The sequence below is a fragment of the Tubulanus polymorphus genome, chromosome 3, assembly GCF_964204645.1.
Source record: "Tubulanus polymorphus chromosome 3, tnTubPoly1.2, whole genome shotgun sequence".
NCBI lineage: Eukaryota > Metazoa > Nemertea > Palaeonemertea > Tubulaniformes > Tubulanidae > Tubulanus > Tubulanus polymorphus.
Genome location: NC_134027.1, coordinates 7,057,623 through 7,076,140, shown reverse-complemented (window position 1 = coordinate 7,076,140; position 18,518 = coordinate 7,057,623). Strand labels below are relative to the sequence as shown.

Here is an 18,518-nt window from a genome sequence, read left to right as displayed (position 1 = left end):
CCTTCATAAAAAGGGTTACAATTTCGCCCAATGCCACGACGCAGCTAACATTGGTGAAAATTCGACAAAAAGAAAATGCATTAGTATTAGATTTTTTGTTTTATTCACCCGTGATACGGGTTTTCACATAACAACTTCATTATCATCAATTCAAGGAGGAAATGAAATAAATGCGCTCAACACAGCACCATGTTTAGCCTATCATGTTTACATCTCGCATATTTTACACATGTTCATATAAAGTTTATATTTTTTTTATTTTTCTCTATGAAAGACTTTCTCTTTGGTACAAGTGACATTTTACAAGTACAGTCAACCCCCAATATACAGCCAAACGCCTGATTTTTACCGAGAACGTAACATCTGAATTTTGTCAGTAACCTTAACCCAATGAAGGCAGTGTATCGGGGGTCGACAGTAAATCTGTACAAAAAATGCAATGTATTCACAAAACAACATTTCAAAAACTATCTACAATAACCGGCTTAACGTTACATACGAAATAAATCTGCAAAATTTTGATCTTTCTAGAAGATCAATTGATACTAGTAATTATCGTCAAAATTCTATGTACATTAATTAATTGCAAACGATTCTTTTAGTCCAAAATATGCCAGCAAATGGATATAAATAACTCTAAAAAATATACCTCGCTTCGAAGCAAATGAAAAGAAATATGATTGACCTTAAATATCAAGGCTTTAAGTTTTCAATGTCAATTGTTCAGTGGATTGTATGAGATTGATATAATACAGTACATGTTATTGTTTATATATATATACACACACTAATTTTCGAGTGCTGCCTTATTATTTTCATCTTTTCCACTGGCGAATTTCGAATATATTCGACACGTCGCCGTGGCACCGAGCGGTACAGTACTGTGCAGCAGCACACGTGGTAATAATGGCGACATTTCCCGCTCGACACAGCTGTCGTGACTCACACTTGACAGACTCCTCGCGCCAGGGTCCTGCATAGTCATGATTCCTTCACGCTTTCCTTGATAGTCCGAGGTAAAGAATACGATTGATTTACATAAGACGTCGTCCGAGAGTCCATGGTTCACAATATTTATACGATAACCGCAGCGCGACCGCCATTTCGTACTTTTCAACGCATAACACGCTCCAGTGCCAGGACAGATGGTACCGTATATACCCTGGTCATTTTACAGTCTTAGATATATAGATGATTATTACCCGTTTTAATGTAACGTAGATATATATATACGGAGAAAAATAATGCCCAAATGAAATCCCTGGAATGATCAACGTTCAATGGATGCTGCACTTTCAAATGTCTAAATCATCGTCGTAATAAGACCTTTTGCGCACGAGTTCGGGGGAACCCGGACTTATTAACCTATTTACGGCTTCTTTAATAAGGGTGCCTTCCCTCAATAATTCCTGTAATAGTTCGTACGGTTCGGACGATTTGCCGCCGCAATCAGTCTTATGATGATGTCGCGGATGATGACAATGACACGAAGATGAATTGTTTAAAATATCCTGTGAATGTCTGATGCCGTTGTGATGATGATGTTTACACGGAATGGAGTATGGTGAAGTCCTATGAACGGAGTGGCTTTTCCTGCTGCTGTTGCTGCTGCTACAGTTATTTTGTCCGAATGCACGTTGTTTGTGTTTGGCTTTTAGTCGCAACGTTTCTGTAATCTTTTCTACCAAATTGTCTATTTCAGCGTTCGCGGTCGATGGTGTTAATTCAGAGAACACCAGTTCCTCCTTTTTGATGGGCATTTTGGCGTTAATATCCACACAGAGTCTGCCAGAAAACTGATGTTTTTCGTTATTTACAGTGAGTTAGCCCTCCACGCCGGCGAAATGTGAATGAATGGGCGACGATCACGCTATCATAACAAATATATAAACCCAAGGTGCGGAAATAGTACCAAGCGTTTTGAAAGTTTTATAGAAATATAGCATAATTTATTCCTGTAGATTTATCAAACAAGTCTCTCACAATTGATCCCAATACCAAAATGTCACTCCGAAAGGCCGAAGCTATGGAATTATTGTTGCTGAAGACGTGACCTCGTAAACTCAGCGCATGGATACAGTGATAGAATACTCGCGAATGGTGAATCGCCAGCATTGTAAACAACGTGTATATTATAATGTCTGGATATCGCTGCGCTATTGAACATAATTCTACCCAAACAACCAAAACCACGGATAACACGTATACATTCATCGAAGCGGTATTTTACGCTTGATCGAATCAGAATTATGAAATACTAGGAGATAATGCTGAAATTATATACTCGTGTATCTCTTCGGATCTCCTCGGCGGGAAAACAATTCAAAACGATATTCTATTGAAACACGTGTGTATTACCCATACGTATTATCGATTCGATACATGAATATTTGCGACAATGAGGCCCGTGCCGAAAATGAATACAATTTGTTTTTATGTATATAAAGTATCTTCTTGTGGCGAAGATTTCGACGCAGTCGTGGTATTACATGTATATACAATGTATAGTATCGTCGGCCATGAATGACACGTGGAAAGTCGTTAACATCGAGAATCATTCCGAAATTAATCTAGTAGAATAGCCACACTCAGCGATGTAGAGTAAAAAGAGATTAAAAACATATTACGTACATCACACATTTGAAAGGGTGAACGGGAAAATGGCCATGAAAAAAGGCCAAGGATGGAATGGAAAGAAAACTAGATAAGAAAAAAATAACTACGTACCATTCCATTAATATCCACAGAATTGAATGTACAGATAATGCACCAGGACGTGTCACTTTCTGAGATTATTAGGTAAATTAGTCCTCGCTGGAAATGTTAATTGTTAATTTTCTTGGATCAATTTTCTTACTATTGGAACGATGCTCTTCCACTCAGTTTGAATATTGACTCCAAAACGAAAGAGTCCATGCATGGTTTAAATGATAGGGCAGTTCGCTGCCCATGAACGATTTCCAAATCAACGTGTACTGACTTATATGATTCTGGAATATGGATGATTTCAGTGGTCTTGCATTTAACATCCACAGGGGCGGATCCAGGGGGATGGGTAGACAGTATTGGAAGGAAATTTTAAGGGCACCTTTCTGATCTTAGGGCACACCCAGTATCCAGGTCAATACGAGTGCCGAAGGCGCGAAGTCCTTCGAAGGGGGTATGGGGGCCCTCCCCCAGAAAATTTTGAAAATATGGTACCATTTAAAGGCTTTTAGAGGGCTTCTAGAGACTAATTCAGAGCTCTAGAGACTAATTCAGAGCAATTCAGAATAAACGACCCGGACACGGAATTAGCGGTTGCTAAAATAATGCCTTTTAAAAATATTGCCGGTGAAATTTCGAAGGGCACTTATCAATTCTAGACCGTATTGGGCAATACGGCTAATACGGTCTGGATCCGCCTCTGATCCATTGAATTCATGGAATAATTGCTTGCTTGGTCTGCATTGTGTAGTACCCCGGTATCACATATTCTCAATTAATTATAGGAACTAATGTATTTTATTTGTTTAACTCGAGCTATGTACAATATGCCTCATGAAAAATGAATAGCCGATATGTCATTAGATATAAAGATCAATATCGATATCAACATTGCAGGTACGTAGATAGTTTCATCTCCATTTCTTATAACTTTTCCGTGGCCATTTTCTTTCTGAAGATTAACATGTCTTTTTTATTTGTTTTTAACAATACATTTCGTTTTTAATCCATTTACGTACAGTCGGTTTCAATGTTATTACGTACCTATCCGCTTTTCCGTTCATTCTCTAATCCAAATTGATCGATTTACTAATCCACACGACACTCAAGATAACACAACAACACTTATTTCAAGATGTGTTAATTATCAGTCTTTTATTCATCTATCAGACTCAATCGGATTAATTCTCAAACAAAGATATTAAACGTGTAGGCCTACATCGTGCATTCATTAGGATTTGCCAAGCATGAAATTTAGAGAACTTTCATCTATCAGAATGTGATTCGCCTTAAATACGCAGCATGATCCTTATGTCGGCCGGATGTCTGTCGATTCTTGGTGTAATCATTTGAATCAAAATGGTATAGTTCTGGGCTAAAAAGCCCCGTGGTTTCCACAGGAATTTCAGCTAGTACATATACATGTATATAAGAACGTCCAATTTTTTACCAAATTTCACATCAATTTTTTAGATCTCCTTTGATTCGTCATTGTTATAAAACTTATAACCACCAGAATCCATTAGTCAATCGGAAACTGATCAAGGCTTCAAGTGAATCGCCAAATTTGGTACCAGTTCCTATGAAAACAAGAAAGAAGAACACTTTGTTTCGATGGGTTCAATTCATAACATTATCGGGCAAATCTTCACGGAATATTTACCATATGATTGACAACATTATCAGGTATTTGATTTGAACCCTTCACCTTGTTAAAGAAAAAGAAATAATCAACAATATGATTTTACGTATGGTTCCACTGTACATCGGCAATAGTCGTGCTTGTATTCGGTAGAAATAAGTGCATCATTATTTTATTTTCCTTGTAGAGCAAGCAATGAATAAATATAATATTTACAGATGATTAAACAAAATTATATAGGCCTAGTACCATTTGTTTTTCTTTAGCGGATAGTTGTGATTCTAGTGATTCGACTAATTTTGATGACAAATTCAAAGTTTCAGCTTGGATTTTGCTCACGGGAAACGTTCGTAGAAATTCCTTCAGACTCTCTTCATCGACGTTTACAGATTCTAGAAATTGCATATTGGCAACCTTTATCTTTTGCCCAACCTCCTGTAAATGTAATGCAGAACATATCATTTCTGATCAAGCGGAAATCAATTACGTATTAATTGTGGAATTGTGATCGCTTTCAATGAACCTGTAAATCATATGCGGGACAAGAATCCGGAAAATATGTATTTAATTCTTCCTTCAACTCGGTTAATGAACATGACTGCTTCAACCTTTTCACAACAACCTTAAAAAGTTTCACCATATACGATTTTAGATTAACGGTATTTACGTAGAAAGGGAAATTGCATTTTCCTCTATAGAATAAACTTACCAGCATTTTTAAACCTTGGATTAATTTCAAAAATGATGGCAATGGAATGAGTGTTGGTTGAGATTTATAAAGGGCCACAATTATGTCGAGAAGTAAGGGGGATTCGTCAATATTTTCAAATCTTAGGAACTTGTGCAATGCAGCAACGCATAGCATATTATCTGAAAAATCTGCAACTAATTTGAAAACAAGGCTTAAATCCTGCACATAAACCAAAAATATGAGTAATGAATTAATTGTTTTACCATCATACAAAGCCATTTGTATCGAGTTCAGGACGGATGAATCTGAAAATATATTCGCCAATTCGTAACTCAAATCATCATTTTGGAGGTTTTAAAGCGGGAAATGTTTAAGGCGGCAAATAGCATGACCAAATTTCCTGAAATAATGGCCTACTTTTGATTACCACATTGGGATAAGGCATTTAGATGAATATCGATTCGATATGTAATTTCAAGATTACCGCTATTTGCTATTTTCGGGTTTATTTTTATCTAACGATCCATAGAAGGTGTTGCTGACAGAGGCTCCGATTCACTTCGCGCCACGTACGTTCATTTCCGTTTAATCGGGAAAACCCTTACCAAACAGTTGCTTCCGGGTTCAGATATTTCTCGTGAGAATGTGTCCATATACACGATGAGATAAGAGAGAAAATGTCTTGATTTAAGAGATGTAATAGAAACCACATACGTAGGCCTTGCCTAGTACGGTAAATATGCCTTCACCATTTTCTAATCTTTTGACGGAACAAAACTAAGGACAAGGTTGACAATCCATTGAAATATGTCCCGACCCGAGTAGTGAGGTCCAACTGGTCTGCAGTTTAGGTCACCTTTCCTCTGTGTGGCGCTAGTGTTATCATTGAATAGTGTTTTGGTAATAACATAGCCATTAGGCGTAGGGAGGGACGCCTAAATAAAATCGCTCCTAGGTCAACTGTCTAAATCACAGGAGCTCGTATCAGAGTTGTAGGTAATGTAAAAACGATAATCTGTTAATCCAATGTATATAGTATATATGAAATAATATATTCTATATATACTATATACATTGGATTAACAGATTATCGTTTTTACATTACCTACAACTCTGATATGAGCCCCTGTGGTCTAAATAAGCACCTACTCCATGCCTCCGGCATCATTCAGTCACTAACCGTCTTTCTTTCGAATTTCTTTCAGATCTTTACAAGTTCAGCATATAAATCTAAATAGCAACAGAGCAATGAAGATAGTTAATTTGCTATTACAAATTGGCGTTATCATCATGATTCACCAACATATTGGACAATGCTGGGCGAAAGGACCACTCAAGAAGATAAGTCAAGTTTCAAACTTAACGCGAAAAAACAGAGATGTGTCACGGCATGAACCAATTTACCAACAAATTACTAACACTTCATTGAATTTATCACTGAAATTGGAGTCAAACTCCATCACTGGATTAAAGCCACAACCTGAACCAAAAACTGAACCAAAACCAGAACCAGAATCGACTTCAGAACCAAAACCAGAACCAGAAACAACTTCTAAACCAGAACCAGAGTCAACTTCTGAACCAAAACCAGAACCAGAATCGACTTCAGAACCAAAACCAGAACCAGAAACAACTTCTAAACCAGAACCAGATTCAACTTCTGAACCAAAACCAGAACCAGAATCGACTTCAGAACCAAAACCAGAACCAGAGTCAACTTCTGAACCAAAACCAGAACCAGAAACAACTTCTGAACCAAAACCAGAACCAGAAACAACTTCAGAACCAAAACCAGAACCAAAAACAACTTCAGAACCAAAACCAGAACCAAAAACAACTTCTGAACCAAAACCAGAGCCAGAAACAACTTCTGAACCAAAACCAGAACCAGAAACAACTTCTGAACCGGAGCCAGGAACTGCTGAGCCCTCATCAGAACCACCATCAGAATATCCATTTGCAGAACCTGTTCCCGATTGGGATGTGGCTAAAAGATTGTGGGGTGCAGCTTGGGACTTTCATATTTATTTTGTTGGTATTGCATTCTGCATACTGGCCACCTATTCATTGATTAGTGTGTTTCGCTTGTATAAACGTAAACATCTTCTCAGTCAAAAATTCTTCATTTCATTGAATGTCATAATTTTCATTATGTGTTCACTGAGAGCTTTGTATTTCATGATTGATGGATACAATTCTCACAAAACTTTCAAACCAATTGCGATTGACTATTTTTTCTATACAAGCGGATTTCCATGTCTGACGTCAGCATTTAGTATTTTGTTTCTTGCGTTGCTTCAGACAACAAAAGTGCAACTATTGCCGTCAAAGGTACAGAAGACACGATACCTTGTGATAATAGTGGTGGGACATTTTACACTTTCAATCGCTACAGATATAGTTGTCGGCTCTATCGCCAGTGCTCGCGTGATGCTGTTGATTTGTCAACTCGTGTCTGTGATATGGGGATTGTTTCTCTTTATCGGATATTTCTACATTTTTAGTAAACTGTACAAGGCGGCTCGTCGGCGACAAAAGGAAATCTTACAATTGACTTTAGGAAAATTGCGTTTACCAGGAATTACCCCGATTCGAAAACCACCACGCTTAACTTTATGTCTCGGCGTGAAAGTGACCTTTGTTACATCTCTGTTTGGTCTCGTAATCGCTGGATTGCATATTTACGCAATGTCTGGTGTGTACGGTGTTTTTTCCAGCAGTCAACCAGAGCCATGGCCGTGGTATATGCTGCATTTATTCTTGCGTATCACAGAAATCGTAATGTGTTTCTTAATGAGTTACATCGCGACTCAACCGTTCCGATATCAGAAGAAAACGCAAAAATCATGCTGCGATTATTACATAGTTGCGCCGTGCCGTAGCATTTGCGTTGCGAATGATTATGAAACGCGAGAAGAGAGCATCTATTGGAATGAAATTCATGGTGTTTCTGTTTCGTATAGCCCGGATGATGACTTGATCAACAGAACAAATCGTTATACAATTGAAGAATCTTCTCCTTTAAACAGCGAAGATGATATGTTGTCTTCAAATCGTGCACAACCATTCATTAGAGAGGAGGAATACAAGGATATTGAACTCGGGCATGGCCCTATTGTCTTAAACCCAAATGTTTTATACCATAGAAACTCTGATCTGAAAATGTATGAAACTGAAGAACGTACATTACATCTTCACGACGAATTTGGCGAAACTGCCGATTTCGACTTTAATCCACCCACTTCCAGCACCAGCAACCTTTTGGATAATATGGATCCAAGGAATAAGATTTTAGAACCGCAACGTTCCACATCTGTAAATAACTCCGTTGATCCACTCGGTGTCATGAACAAGAGTCCTGTATTGAAGAAAAATTCTGCTCCCGTAACACCAAAATCATTGACTCCTAAATCCCAAACTAATTTTGGCTTTTCTCCGAATTCTATACGAATGCTTAAAAGAGGGTATAGCAACTTAGAAAATGTTGACGATGATGATGATGATGATAAAAGCGACGATGATGATTTCGATGTTACTGATTTTAAACATCGTGCAGTACGAAGGTGCATCAGTGAAATACAACCGTCTTCGAATTCATGCAGACCTGTTGAATCGCAACGCGCTAAATCGGCACAAGATTTGAACCGCAGTAGTATACCAGAATGTGATGATGAGTTGGATGATGAGAAACCACGTATACCACTTCAAGTTGAAGTACAAATAATTAACAAAGATCCAAAAATCAATACATAGTAAACTACATAAGCGAGTTCTGTAGTTGTTCAGCAAGTTCTGCAGTTAAAACTTAAAATTTATTTGAATTGAGAATCAGATTTTACTAACACATGTGTGGAGTCTTGATGCATCATCATTCATCTTTGACTGGAATTCTTTTATGCCCATTGTATATGTCTTGAAAATCCGGCATAAGAGGCGAAATTGTAAAAACAAAAACAAATACGCTGCCGGTTTTACTTCACCTACTCAATGATGATTGCTTGTTATACCTCCTTTTTATACTTGAGGAACGTTTCTTTGTTTCCTTTTATTCCACTAAAAAAGTCATTTTTGAAAAAGGTTTCGGCATGTAGAGCCTACTTGCAATTCAGTTCACTAATAGATATGCAAACTGGAGTGCTACCCGGTATTTCAAAAATGTCTTTTCACATCTTAAATGTACATGTATTATCTTTATCCCCTATTTTGATACTTGCAGGATTGTTGAACAGTTATATATTCAACTTTAATACTGGTACGTGTAATAATATCTCAAATGCAATGAATGGAATGAATAAAGTTTGACTTTTCGATCAAATTTTTTCTGGATATGCCTTGTACTCAATTTTATTTTTATTGAAAATGTATTTGGAAACTTCATGTTCTAGCCACTTATGCATTATTTTCTTAAGAAACGAGTCCTAAGAGTTTTATCTATGTCACTTATTCTACTTTAAACTGAAATGTATGTTTATTGAAAAGATTGCAAAGTTTTCAAGTAATTTCATAAGATTGTCTAAATATCGCTAGTGCATTTAGTAACAGATTTTACTATCAAACTATATATTTGTGTACAAGTTTGGAAATAATTTTGTGAGACAGTCAATGTTTACTCATGACTTATAATTGGTGCTTTATTCATCCATTTTTGAAGGTTGTACATTGCACTGCACAATGTATTTGTTGTACATGTATATATGTTTGTTGATCTATTCTTCTCCAGTGTGTATCCCATGGATTGATGCATGTGTTTAAAAAAGGTTGTTGTCGTTGAAGTTGTTATCATTATTACTGTTATAGAATTCAAATTACATATAAACATGAAATACATTCACTAGATACAATTTACTTTTCATGAACGAGCATTGATACATCAAGGAGTAAAAATAAATGGACAAGCATATTGGTTATTTCTTGCTTACATTAATGGGAATTTAGTTTTTACTTGTACCGTTTTCAGTTTTAAACTGTATTCGTTGAAAAGTGTAGGAAATTAGGTAGTCTAGGTGATATTGTTATGTTGCCTTGATTTTTGTTTTGTATATAAGAGGTTTTCCTTTGTTTAGCTAGAAACAGTTCAGTTTTCATGTACTGTAGTGTCTGCTATAGTATTGATTATGTGATAGTTTGATGTGTGATCTCCATGAGGTCTGTGTCTACAGTTTTAATTATGGGGAAACGTATCTCAGAATGTATTTCATCAGCATTTTTTATCTCAGCATTTTTTGTGAGAAAATGAATGTCAAATTTTGATAATCAGGGGCCTCCTGTAGACACAGAAGTACTTGTACATGTTATACTCATATTATGAAAATATTGTATTTTATTAGAAGAGTGAATTTATCTGACTGTTTATAACATAAAATGTGAGTATTCTCTTTTATAGAAATTACAATAAAGATCTGTACATTTTTCTATGAAAAGTATCATCTTGACATTCTGCATTTCTCTCAAGATCTTTGTTTGCTCTCCATAAAAGCTTGCTTGCTAGGGTCAAAGGTAAATGATCTGGGATCCCTTTAACTGCTTTTAACCATCCATCTAGATGAAGCCTTAATCCATGCCTGTTTTCAGGGAAAACAGCCTCCTGACAACAAAGAACCAGTAGCAGATGTATAAGAAATGTAACAGCTGATAATTCCTTGATTTTAGATATAAATTTTTATTTGTGACATAGATAGTAACATCAGGTAAAGTACAACAAGTTTCATCAACAAACCAAAAAGCAATTGCTTACACTTAATAATTGGTCATCGTTCTCAGCCAACCCATAAATTAAACTGTTAGTGGTGCCTTAATGCCAGTGTAAGTTAACTCGTGACTGCTTGCATAATGTGACTTCGACATGTGCAAAATGAGCTGGTGATCATACTAGGGAATCCTGTCGCAACAAGTGACTAAGCTGACCTGCACTTGGCTTACAAGGCCGCAAATTGAAATCCATTGCCAAATTTAGTTATCAGGTGCATAAATATATTCATAATAACTAAGTAATTACATTTTATCCATAAGTTAGTATTGTAATGTATTTTATAACCACACTCGTTCAACTCGTTTTTGAAAATATTACAATTCTAAGAAAGAGAGTGAGAAAGAAGATTGGTATAAATGAATAGTCATTGAAAAGAGGTGAAGCTAGCTCAATCCAGATTGGTTTAAAGATTAAGATGTATTTCCATTATATAAGTGAACATCTTAACATCAAACCATAGTGCATTCTTCTGAACACAACATTTGATAAACTAACCTAATCTAAGCCTCAAGTAGCCTTGATAAATAGACTAAATTAATGTTACAATGTAATTCAAAGGGAAATAACAGGATACATTTTTAAGCAATATCAAGTCACTTTCTTGCCGAGCATCATCTTATTATTTGTATGTACATTCTAACATAAAGTCTCACACGTGAAGTTACAATAATGTAATAATTTGAACTTGCAGTCCAAGACACTACACTATAACCATACTGTTATGAGATATCATTGATCTGTCTCTAATAGGTATGCACGCCAGGTACATACTTTTCGTTGATAAACAAAATATTAATCACATTGTTATAAAGAAACCACCACCGTCATTCAATGTAGATGTACTACACAAACTATAACATAATTATCGAGATGAATGAGCATTTGTTTAAAAAAATGCAAATTTTAGGCAAACAAAATTGATACCTAGTTTCTCCGCTCTGCTGAGCTTAAAAGTTGACCCGGCCGGCCGCCTATCTACCCTATACATTCCTCTTTTTAAAATCGTGATCAATTTTACTATAACAGTCTCGGCCGCTATAGAAATGAACTGTTTACAAATGTTATCATATTTTACAAAAATGACCCGGCTGCTGCGGCAAAACAAGGTATCATTTAGTTTAGCCTTAACGCACAGTTTTCCAGTTTTACCACCAACTGAAAGAAACTGGGGTCCATACTTAAAGTGAACGGGGCATTGGGCATTCAGTGGCAAAACAAACCTCCGTACATCGTGGTATTGCTTAGGGGTCATTCATTTATTACGTACGCATTAGGGGAAGGGGGAGGGGTCAGTGCTATTGCGTACTGTAATGCTTAATGTATATGAAAAAATGGCCGATTTTGCTGAGGAGGGGAAGGGGGGTTGAATAAAATTCAAATTTTAAGCGTACGTAATAAATGAATGATCCCTTAAAGTAAATTTGATCAATTTTTCTGGTAAACTTGATCTATATTGATTGTAACGATTACATTTTCTAATCCCATGTTGTAAGTTACAACACAATGAGGTAACACTGTTCATAAGCTGAAATGTCCGAAGTAAACCCATGGTCTAGTCTGAAGACCAGGTACAAACTTAACCCTAATGTCATCATTTCAACAGAGTAGTACATACCGATAAGCTTAATTAATCAAGGGATTAACCCTGATGTTAATTTATATGTACAGCAAACAAAATCAAATTCCGGCGTCAAGAATATACACTGTAATACAACGTTCAAGTCATATCATAAATATGTTACCACAATGCAGATTTATTCATAATGCAAGGAATGTATTGTATTCCTTAAGATCTTATTGAAAACAGACTAATTATTACCGTGGTGTATACCTGAGATTACCCATGTACTTCTCCATTAAGAACTTGGGAGTAACATTACAAACCAGGCAGTGTATCATAACGAAACATTGAGAAATCTGTTAGAATAATTCAATAATGATTGTGTTATTGATTCAAGTTTTATGGATACTCGAGGCAAGCTATGATTGCTGCAACTCGTTAACCTGTCTAATGCGCTGACACCAGTTTCACCAAGTAAAACTCATTTGCTATTTACAACTGCAGTTTTTCTATACGGACAAAAGACAGGGACTAAAATAAAATAATATTCTATCAGAGAAGCGATAAAAGGCCCAGGCCTGATTTAACCAGTAGATATTTTTACAATATACAGTAGGGCCTACTATATTTGTGAGTATCACATATGAAATGAGTTAATATAAATATGCCTACAAAGAAAGAAAATAAATAGAAAGTACATAAAATCCCAATTACAGAATCAAATAACATAAGTAAGAAAAAAATCAATAACACAAGCAAACCAAATACATGTATAAATATGAGAGAGAATTCTACCTGGAGAAATTTATCATAAAGCCCTACAGTAATGACTTCATGGTCTCTAAATCTATTGGTTTCTCTTAAGGACTGAAATGGGCTAATGGTGCAACCATAAGTTTATGTCTATCTTTGTGATAATAATTTTCCATCGAACTAGAGAAACCGACACTCGTACAAATTTTGTCCTAAAATTTCTTATCAGACACAAATTACCAGTAGGGCCTATGCTAGAAATGCGAACCACTTCTTACCACAAGACTATGAAGATTCATCCTGACTGATCGGCCAGGCGAAAAGTAAATACATGTTTTGACTTATTACTATCATCAATACATATTTTCTCTAAGTATGTAAAAAATAAATGGCAACAACTAGAAGCTTAAGATTTTGGTAATAAGTTAGGCATCATTTGTATAATATTAACAATATAAAATGTAATTCAATAACAAGTTCCAGAAGTTGGAGCAGTCGCTTTTCACACAGAATATCGGTCTTGTAAGTGGTCGGTAACCGACAACTTGATGCATTCAATATCTCGAAACGAGAGTCTACCGCAAGACTCAAACAATGAACAATCACCACACGAGTTTCAAATAACATCACGCGATCGTAACGATGTTATTACATATCGATGGATCACAGTCGAGAAATTGGACAGAGAAGGATGTCGAATATACAGATCTATCTACACGGCGTGCGACTCACTCCACTTCTGGCGCTACACAATCACCACTTGTTAGCCGATAGTTAGCAATCTCGGTAATACCGTGGTAGTGAACAAATGCAGCGGCAACGACAAAAATATGAAAGATCTGATGACTCTGAAACTGCAAAGGAAATACCAAAATTACGAGCAAGTCATAAACAAGACATCGAACAAATTTCAAACTTGTACACTGTACGTACCCATATATCAAATTTTCCTGGGAACATCCGTTCCGGAAATCTACACGCATATATAAGAGCACCGAGTATATACAGGAAAGCCATAAGCACTAACCAACCGAGTGCGGCGTATTCCAATGCCTTAGAAAAACCTTCCGTGATGACATAATGCATAGCTGGTATTACTCCGCTGAGACCAAGAGCAATGAATACACCTAAAAACGAAGAGAAAATCTTCTTGACCAAATCTTAATTTGCTAATAATCGAAAAAGTGATGGGTGCAAAAACCCATACATGCAAGAAAATTTCAGTTTTATATCAAAGCATTCTCGTGCATTCACTTTTTGTGCTGATGGAGGTCCTTTGAAGACAAAATACTTGATAACAAACTCACCTGCTCTTACACACCGGTATTGTGGTTCAGAAAATTTATCCCATAGTGACACAATGATGCAAGTCGTTCCAAGGATGAAAATGAGCACAAGGTAAGCGATTTTGGGTGCCATGCTACAGTAGAAACTGTAATATAGCCAAGGTACAAATGATCCCATAGTTAATAAGGCAATACCGCAATAGTCTAACCTGAAATAGAAAAATACACATTCATGTGAATGATTGAATGAGCAATGTACGGGATTAACTTTGACATATCATTCAGTTAAATCAAATTAACTAGGATTTCTAAACTGATTAGAAAAACAAACTTACTTGTTAAACAATTTTCCAACCCTTTCTGAATGACAATAGACTGTATGAAATATCCACGAAAATCCAAGACATAAGATAGCTCCGGCGAAGAATGCAGAAAACACAGCCTTCTCTTGCCATTGCACTTCAATGGATGACCGAGAAAGGAAATAGACAGCGACGCCGATGAAAGCAATGAAGCCTGTGAAATAAACAGTAAATTAAAGGTTTTATTTAAAAAGTAGTAATGCTATTCATAAAATTTATCACTAATGAATGATAAAATACGCAAACAGCTGCTAGCTCAAATACTTTAGGTCACAACTGAGGAATAAGAATTAAGTTGTAGGCGTTCATTCACAAACACAAGCATGATAAGAAAACTAAATGCAATCGCAGAAAAAAATCGCAATAGTCCAACGGAAGCAGACGACAGGCCTCATTTAGGTACATATGTAACGTCAGTAAAAGCACAACACTATGAAGTAGTCAATCGAGATCTTAAAATTGATAAGATGATCAGCCATATCTGGCGGTATGTCTGGAATACCAGACACCTTTTATCGGTTAAGTTGAACGTTTTCATGTAAAGTTCATAACTGGTTTCTATATTAACCTACGTAACGTGGGTACACAGAATGTTCCTACCCACGTCTTCCATGAAACTAAGGGCAAAATGTCAATGAAAACCATTTAGAAACCATGTTTCAGACTTTGAATTTGAGTCCAAAGTTCATAAAATTGTTTTGGATATTGGACTAAATCTAATTAGAATTTGGTAAAAAGATAACAGCCTCATAACATCATACTTCTAAAAATGCTATCTGAAGAATTTCATGAAATGAATCAAAACCAATCACGACCTATATAATGACTGTTTCAAAATTTGAATGGGGCCCAACAACTTTGTTCAACCCCTGGATTGACGCAACAGATCAGATGATTAGAACAATGAAATGATTGGGTCTTCACATAGGTGACAGCTGTCCAACAGAAAACAGTATACACCGTTGAACAGCTGTGTCACAAACACACCAACATCACATAATCAGCTTAGTTCGACGAAACTGTTTTCATTGGATAAAGATTGATTGACGTTACATATAAAACTGCATTGTACACCTGAAATCATAAATGAGAAATGATTTCCGTAATAGGTTTACCTAAAAGATGCGTCCATATGTTTCCAGTTTCGGTGTGAATACGAAATATAGATTTAAAGCAGGCCATGAATGAATTGAGCTCTGGCCGATGGCCTCTGTGTAGAAAATCGTTGTCTTTCAGCCAGTCCGGTAAATGATGGTGATGCACGACTTCCCAGCCGCGTCTCCAGATTTTTTTGGCGAATTCCTCCACTTGTTCGGCAGCTCTGTGAGCGGCTGCTAGTATCTCTACATTGTGAGCATGTATACTTTTGGGATGTTCGTCTTTTACGGGTGTCTGATAGAAAAAAGCAGGGAAAATATATCATAATAATGTAAATACCGAGAAGTCGAATATCTAGATGTGATTGAACAAAATTTGAACATTCAAGGCCTATTTATCAAGTCGATCAGTTGAATTCAATCTAGGTCAATTGACTGCGGTTCCAACTCACAGTCAATTGTTAATAGATATCGGTTCTGGGTTATGTACCGGTATGTTTGTAATAAATGAAAAATCAGATAAAGGTCTCTTTATTGTTTTGATTTCAATTCATCGAAAATGAGTTAATGAGAAATCTTGGCCGATTTTATTTAAAAGAGATTATCAGCATATGTGATAGGCCTGCGTAGGTAAGAAAGATTTGGCAATTCTAAGCATAACTCTGTAACATCCCTGCAAATCCTTTAACTTTGATTTAACTGTACTTACTTTGAGCATGCTTTCTGCTTCTTCCTGTATTTCAACTTCTTCTTGTGGCTGTGGAGAAATTGCATCGTCTTCATTCACAATTTCTGCTGACGTTGTTGCTTTTGTCGCAGATGAATCGTTGACAGAGCTTTCCGCTGACATTTTGTACTGGTTGTCATTACTCGGAATCGACGATGTCGGCATTATCAGAGGATCGGGCAGGTGGTCAAGACTCGCTCCACCTACAAGATCCATGTCTGCGATCTTATTGATGGGTCTTTTCCTTAATCCGGCTTCAAACGAAGAACCTAAACAGGAATATAACGCACAAAGTTACACATATGACGATTAAAAAACTCCACGTAGAAAGGTTTAGAATGTTATGATTACAATTTGAATCGGACTTTATATTCATTTTTATCCTCAGTCTGGTGAATCACTACTTTCACAAGACAAAATATTCTTAGCCAATAACCAATCTTGTCAAAAAGTTCATATCTTAAACTAATCAAGTGCCTGGACTTTGTACCCCCAGTTAAGAGTGGATCAGACCACAACTAGACTTTGATTGGGTCATGAACATTACGCATGTTTCACTTCTTCAATGGAATGAGATTGCGCGAGACTATTAGTCTTTGAAATATGGGTTTTCCCACCAGTCTATAAATAGACATTCAAAATATTTAAGACAGCATCCCAGGACAGTAGTTAGTTACCTAAACGTTGGTTGTAAGCTTTTTATAATCGGACGGGCATGTGGTTTGTGAAAATATCAGATCGTGAAACTAAACCACAGACAGGTTACTGACTACTGACTGCCTAGGATAGGTGTACATCACTCATGATACACACTACAGTCCTAGGATACTGACTCACTCACAGAGACACTGTCAGGGTAAATTTCTGATTCAGCACCCTTTCCCAGCCCAGCTTTTGTGACAAGGCCTTAGGAAGTTGGTATTACATGCATGTGGTCACATTTTGACTGATGCCATTTTGGTGAAACAGCCGAATGCTGTTGTGGTCATGGGCTTCATGAGAGGGTGCAGACAGCCCGGCATTTTCAGTCATAATTTCGGTCCTTTTCTGAATTTTTTAAAACAAATTTCATAAATATTTTGCCCTAAAAGGTTGACCAGAATACGCTCCTCTCAAGCTTCGAATATAAAAATTACACTTATTCAAGAACTTTCAAGTAATTTGAAGAAATCAGAAATGCTCGTTTGCCTTTTTAAGATCGGTGAGCGCCATATCACTTGGCAGATACCGACGGCACCAAAAAATATGGCACGCAAAAGCCGCTTTATATTATATTAATTCCGACCCCTTTTAAAAAATCCTAGTAACACACTGGTTGTACTCTGTAGCTATCATAGTGTAAATGTGTACTGTAAGGTTACTGTTTGTTGGTTGTGTGCTGCCGCCTGCTGTGCTGCTGCTGCTGGTGACTGGGTGTAGAGTTTTACTTTAAGTTTTAGACCCAAAAAAACGAAGGATCGATTACGACCACGCCACAAACTGCAATGAATTAGCAATATATCACGAAATTATACGAACCTTCCACTGTGTATGGTTACTATATCGGCTTACAGTCGAGAAGCTCTCTTCAATTCGATGTTAAATATGCGCAATCCCGAGTTCTATTCCAACTCTGTAACGAAAAGTCAATGGCTTGTGTGTGTACACACTTTTTGCGTACGTCACCCGACGTTCGTTTCAGGGTAAAAGTAAAATAAGGATCTGGCTAACCATGTAAGGCATTAATTGAGCGGATAGCGATCACGGACGAACGGACGGCAGCAACTGTGAACACCGGCCAGTTCAGTACTCCAAATAATCGGAATGATAAGTGATCCAGCCCTCACTATTGTGTGAGATCAGCGAGAATGTTTTCTGTTCAGTCTCCGATGTGCTGAACCCGGCCAGAAAAAAACAAGCCAGAGGAATGTTCAACGCCGGTCCCTGTCGCCGTGCACCAATGAT

At 36.8% G+C, this 18,518-nt stretch overlaps 4 protein-coding genes across 5 annotated transcripts; 1 reads left to right on the top strand and 3 right to left on the bottom strand.

The window, feature by feature from the left end:
• Positions 1-96: 96 nt before the first annotated feature.
• Positions 97-1,977, bottom strand: LOC141901764 (uncharacterized). Its single transcript, XM_074789213.1, has one exon. The coding sequence runs from the start codon at positions 1,758-1,760 to the stop codon at positions 1,296-1,298; it is 465 nt and encodes a 154-aa protein (XP_074645314.1). The 5' UTR covers positions 1,761-1,977; the 3' UTR covers positions 97-1,295.
• A 1,874-nt stretch (positions 1,978-3,851) lies between these two features.
• On the bottom strand, positions 3,852-5,662 carry LOC141902541 (uncharacterized). Of its 2 annotated transcripts, XM_074790318.1 has the most exons (7): positions 5,524-5,662; positions 5,303-5,344; positions 5,058-5,233; positions 4,872-4,970; positions 4,598-4,783; positions 4,370-4,414; positions 3,852-4,286 (listed from the first exon to the last, which is right to left on the bottom strand). In XM_074790318.1, exons 2-7 carry the CDS (start codon positions 5,316-5,318, stop codon positions 4,248-4,250), a joined length of 561 nt encoding a protein of 186 aa, XP_074646419.1. In that variant the 5' UTR covers positions 5,319-5,344; positions 5,524-5,662; the 3' UTR covers positions 3,852-4,247. The 2 variants fall into 2 exon arrangements, with proteins under 2 accessions (XP_074646419.1, XP_074646420.1); XM_074790319.1 differs by lacking the exon at positions 5,058-5,233 and having other exon boundaries at positions 5,524-5,616.
• A 1-nt stretch (position 5,663) lies between these two features.
• Positions 5,664-10,424, top strand: LOC141902540 (uncharacterized). The gene is made up of 2 exons (XM_074790317.1): positions 5,664-5,772; positions 6,245-10,424. The coding sequence occupies exon 2, from the start codon at positions 6,288-6,290 to the stop codon at positions 8,790-8,792; it is 2,505 nt and encodes an 834-aa protein (XP_074646418.1). The 5' UTR covers positions 5,664-5,772; positions 6,245-6,287; the 3' UTR covers positions 8,793-10,424.
• A 284-nt stretch (positions 10,425-10,708) lies between these two features.
• LOC141901822 (adiponectin receptor protein-like) lies at positions 10,709-18,229 on the bottom strand. The gene is made up of 7 exons (XM_074789317.1): positions 18,093-18,229; positions 16,557-16,843; positions 15,866-16,142; positions 14,724-14,904; positions 14,410-14,597; positions 14,036-14,229; positions 10,709-13,956 (listed from the first exon to the last, which is right to left on the bottom strand). Exons 2-7 carry the CDS (start codon positions 16,788-16,790, stop codon positions 13,831-13,833), a joined length of 1,200 nt encoding a protein of 399 aa, XP_074645418.1. The 5' UTR covers positions 16,791-16,843; positions 18,093-18,229; the 3' UTR covers positions 10,709-13,830.
• Positions 18,230-18,518: the final 289 nt, after the last annotated feature.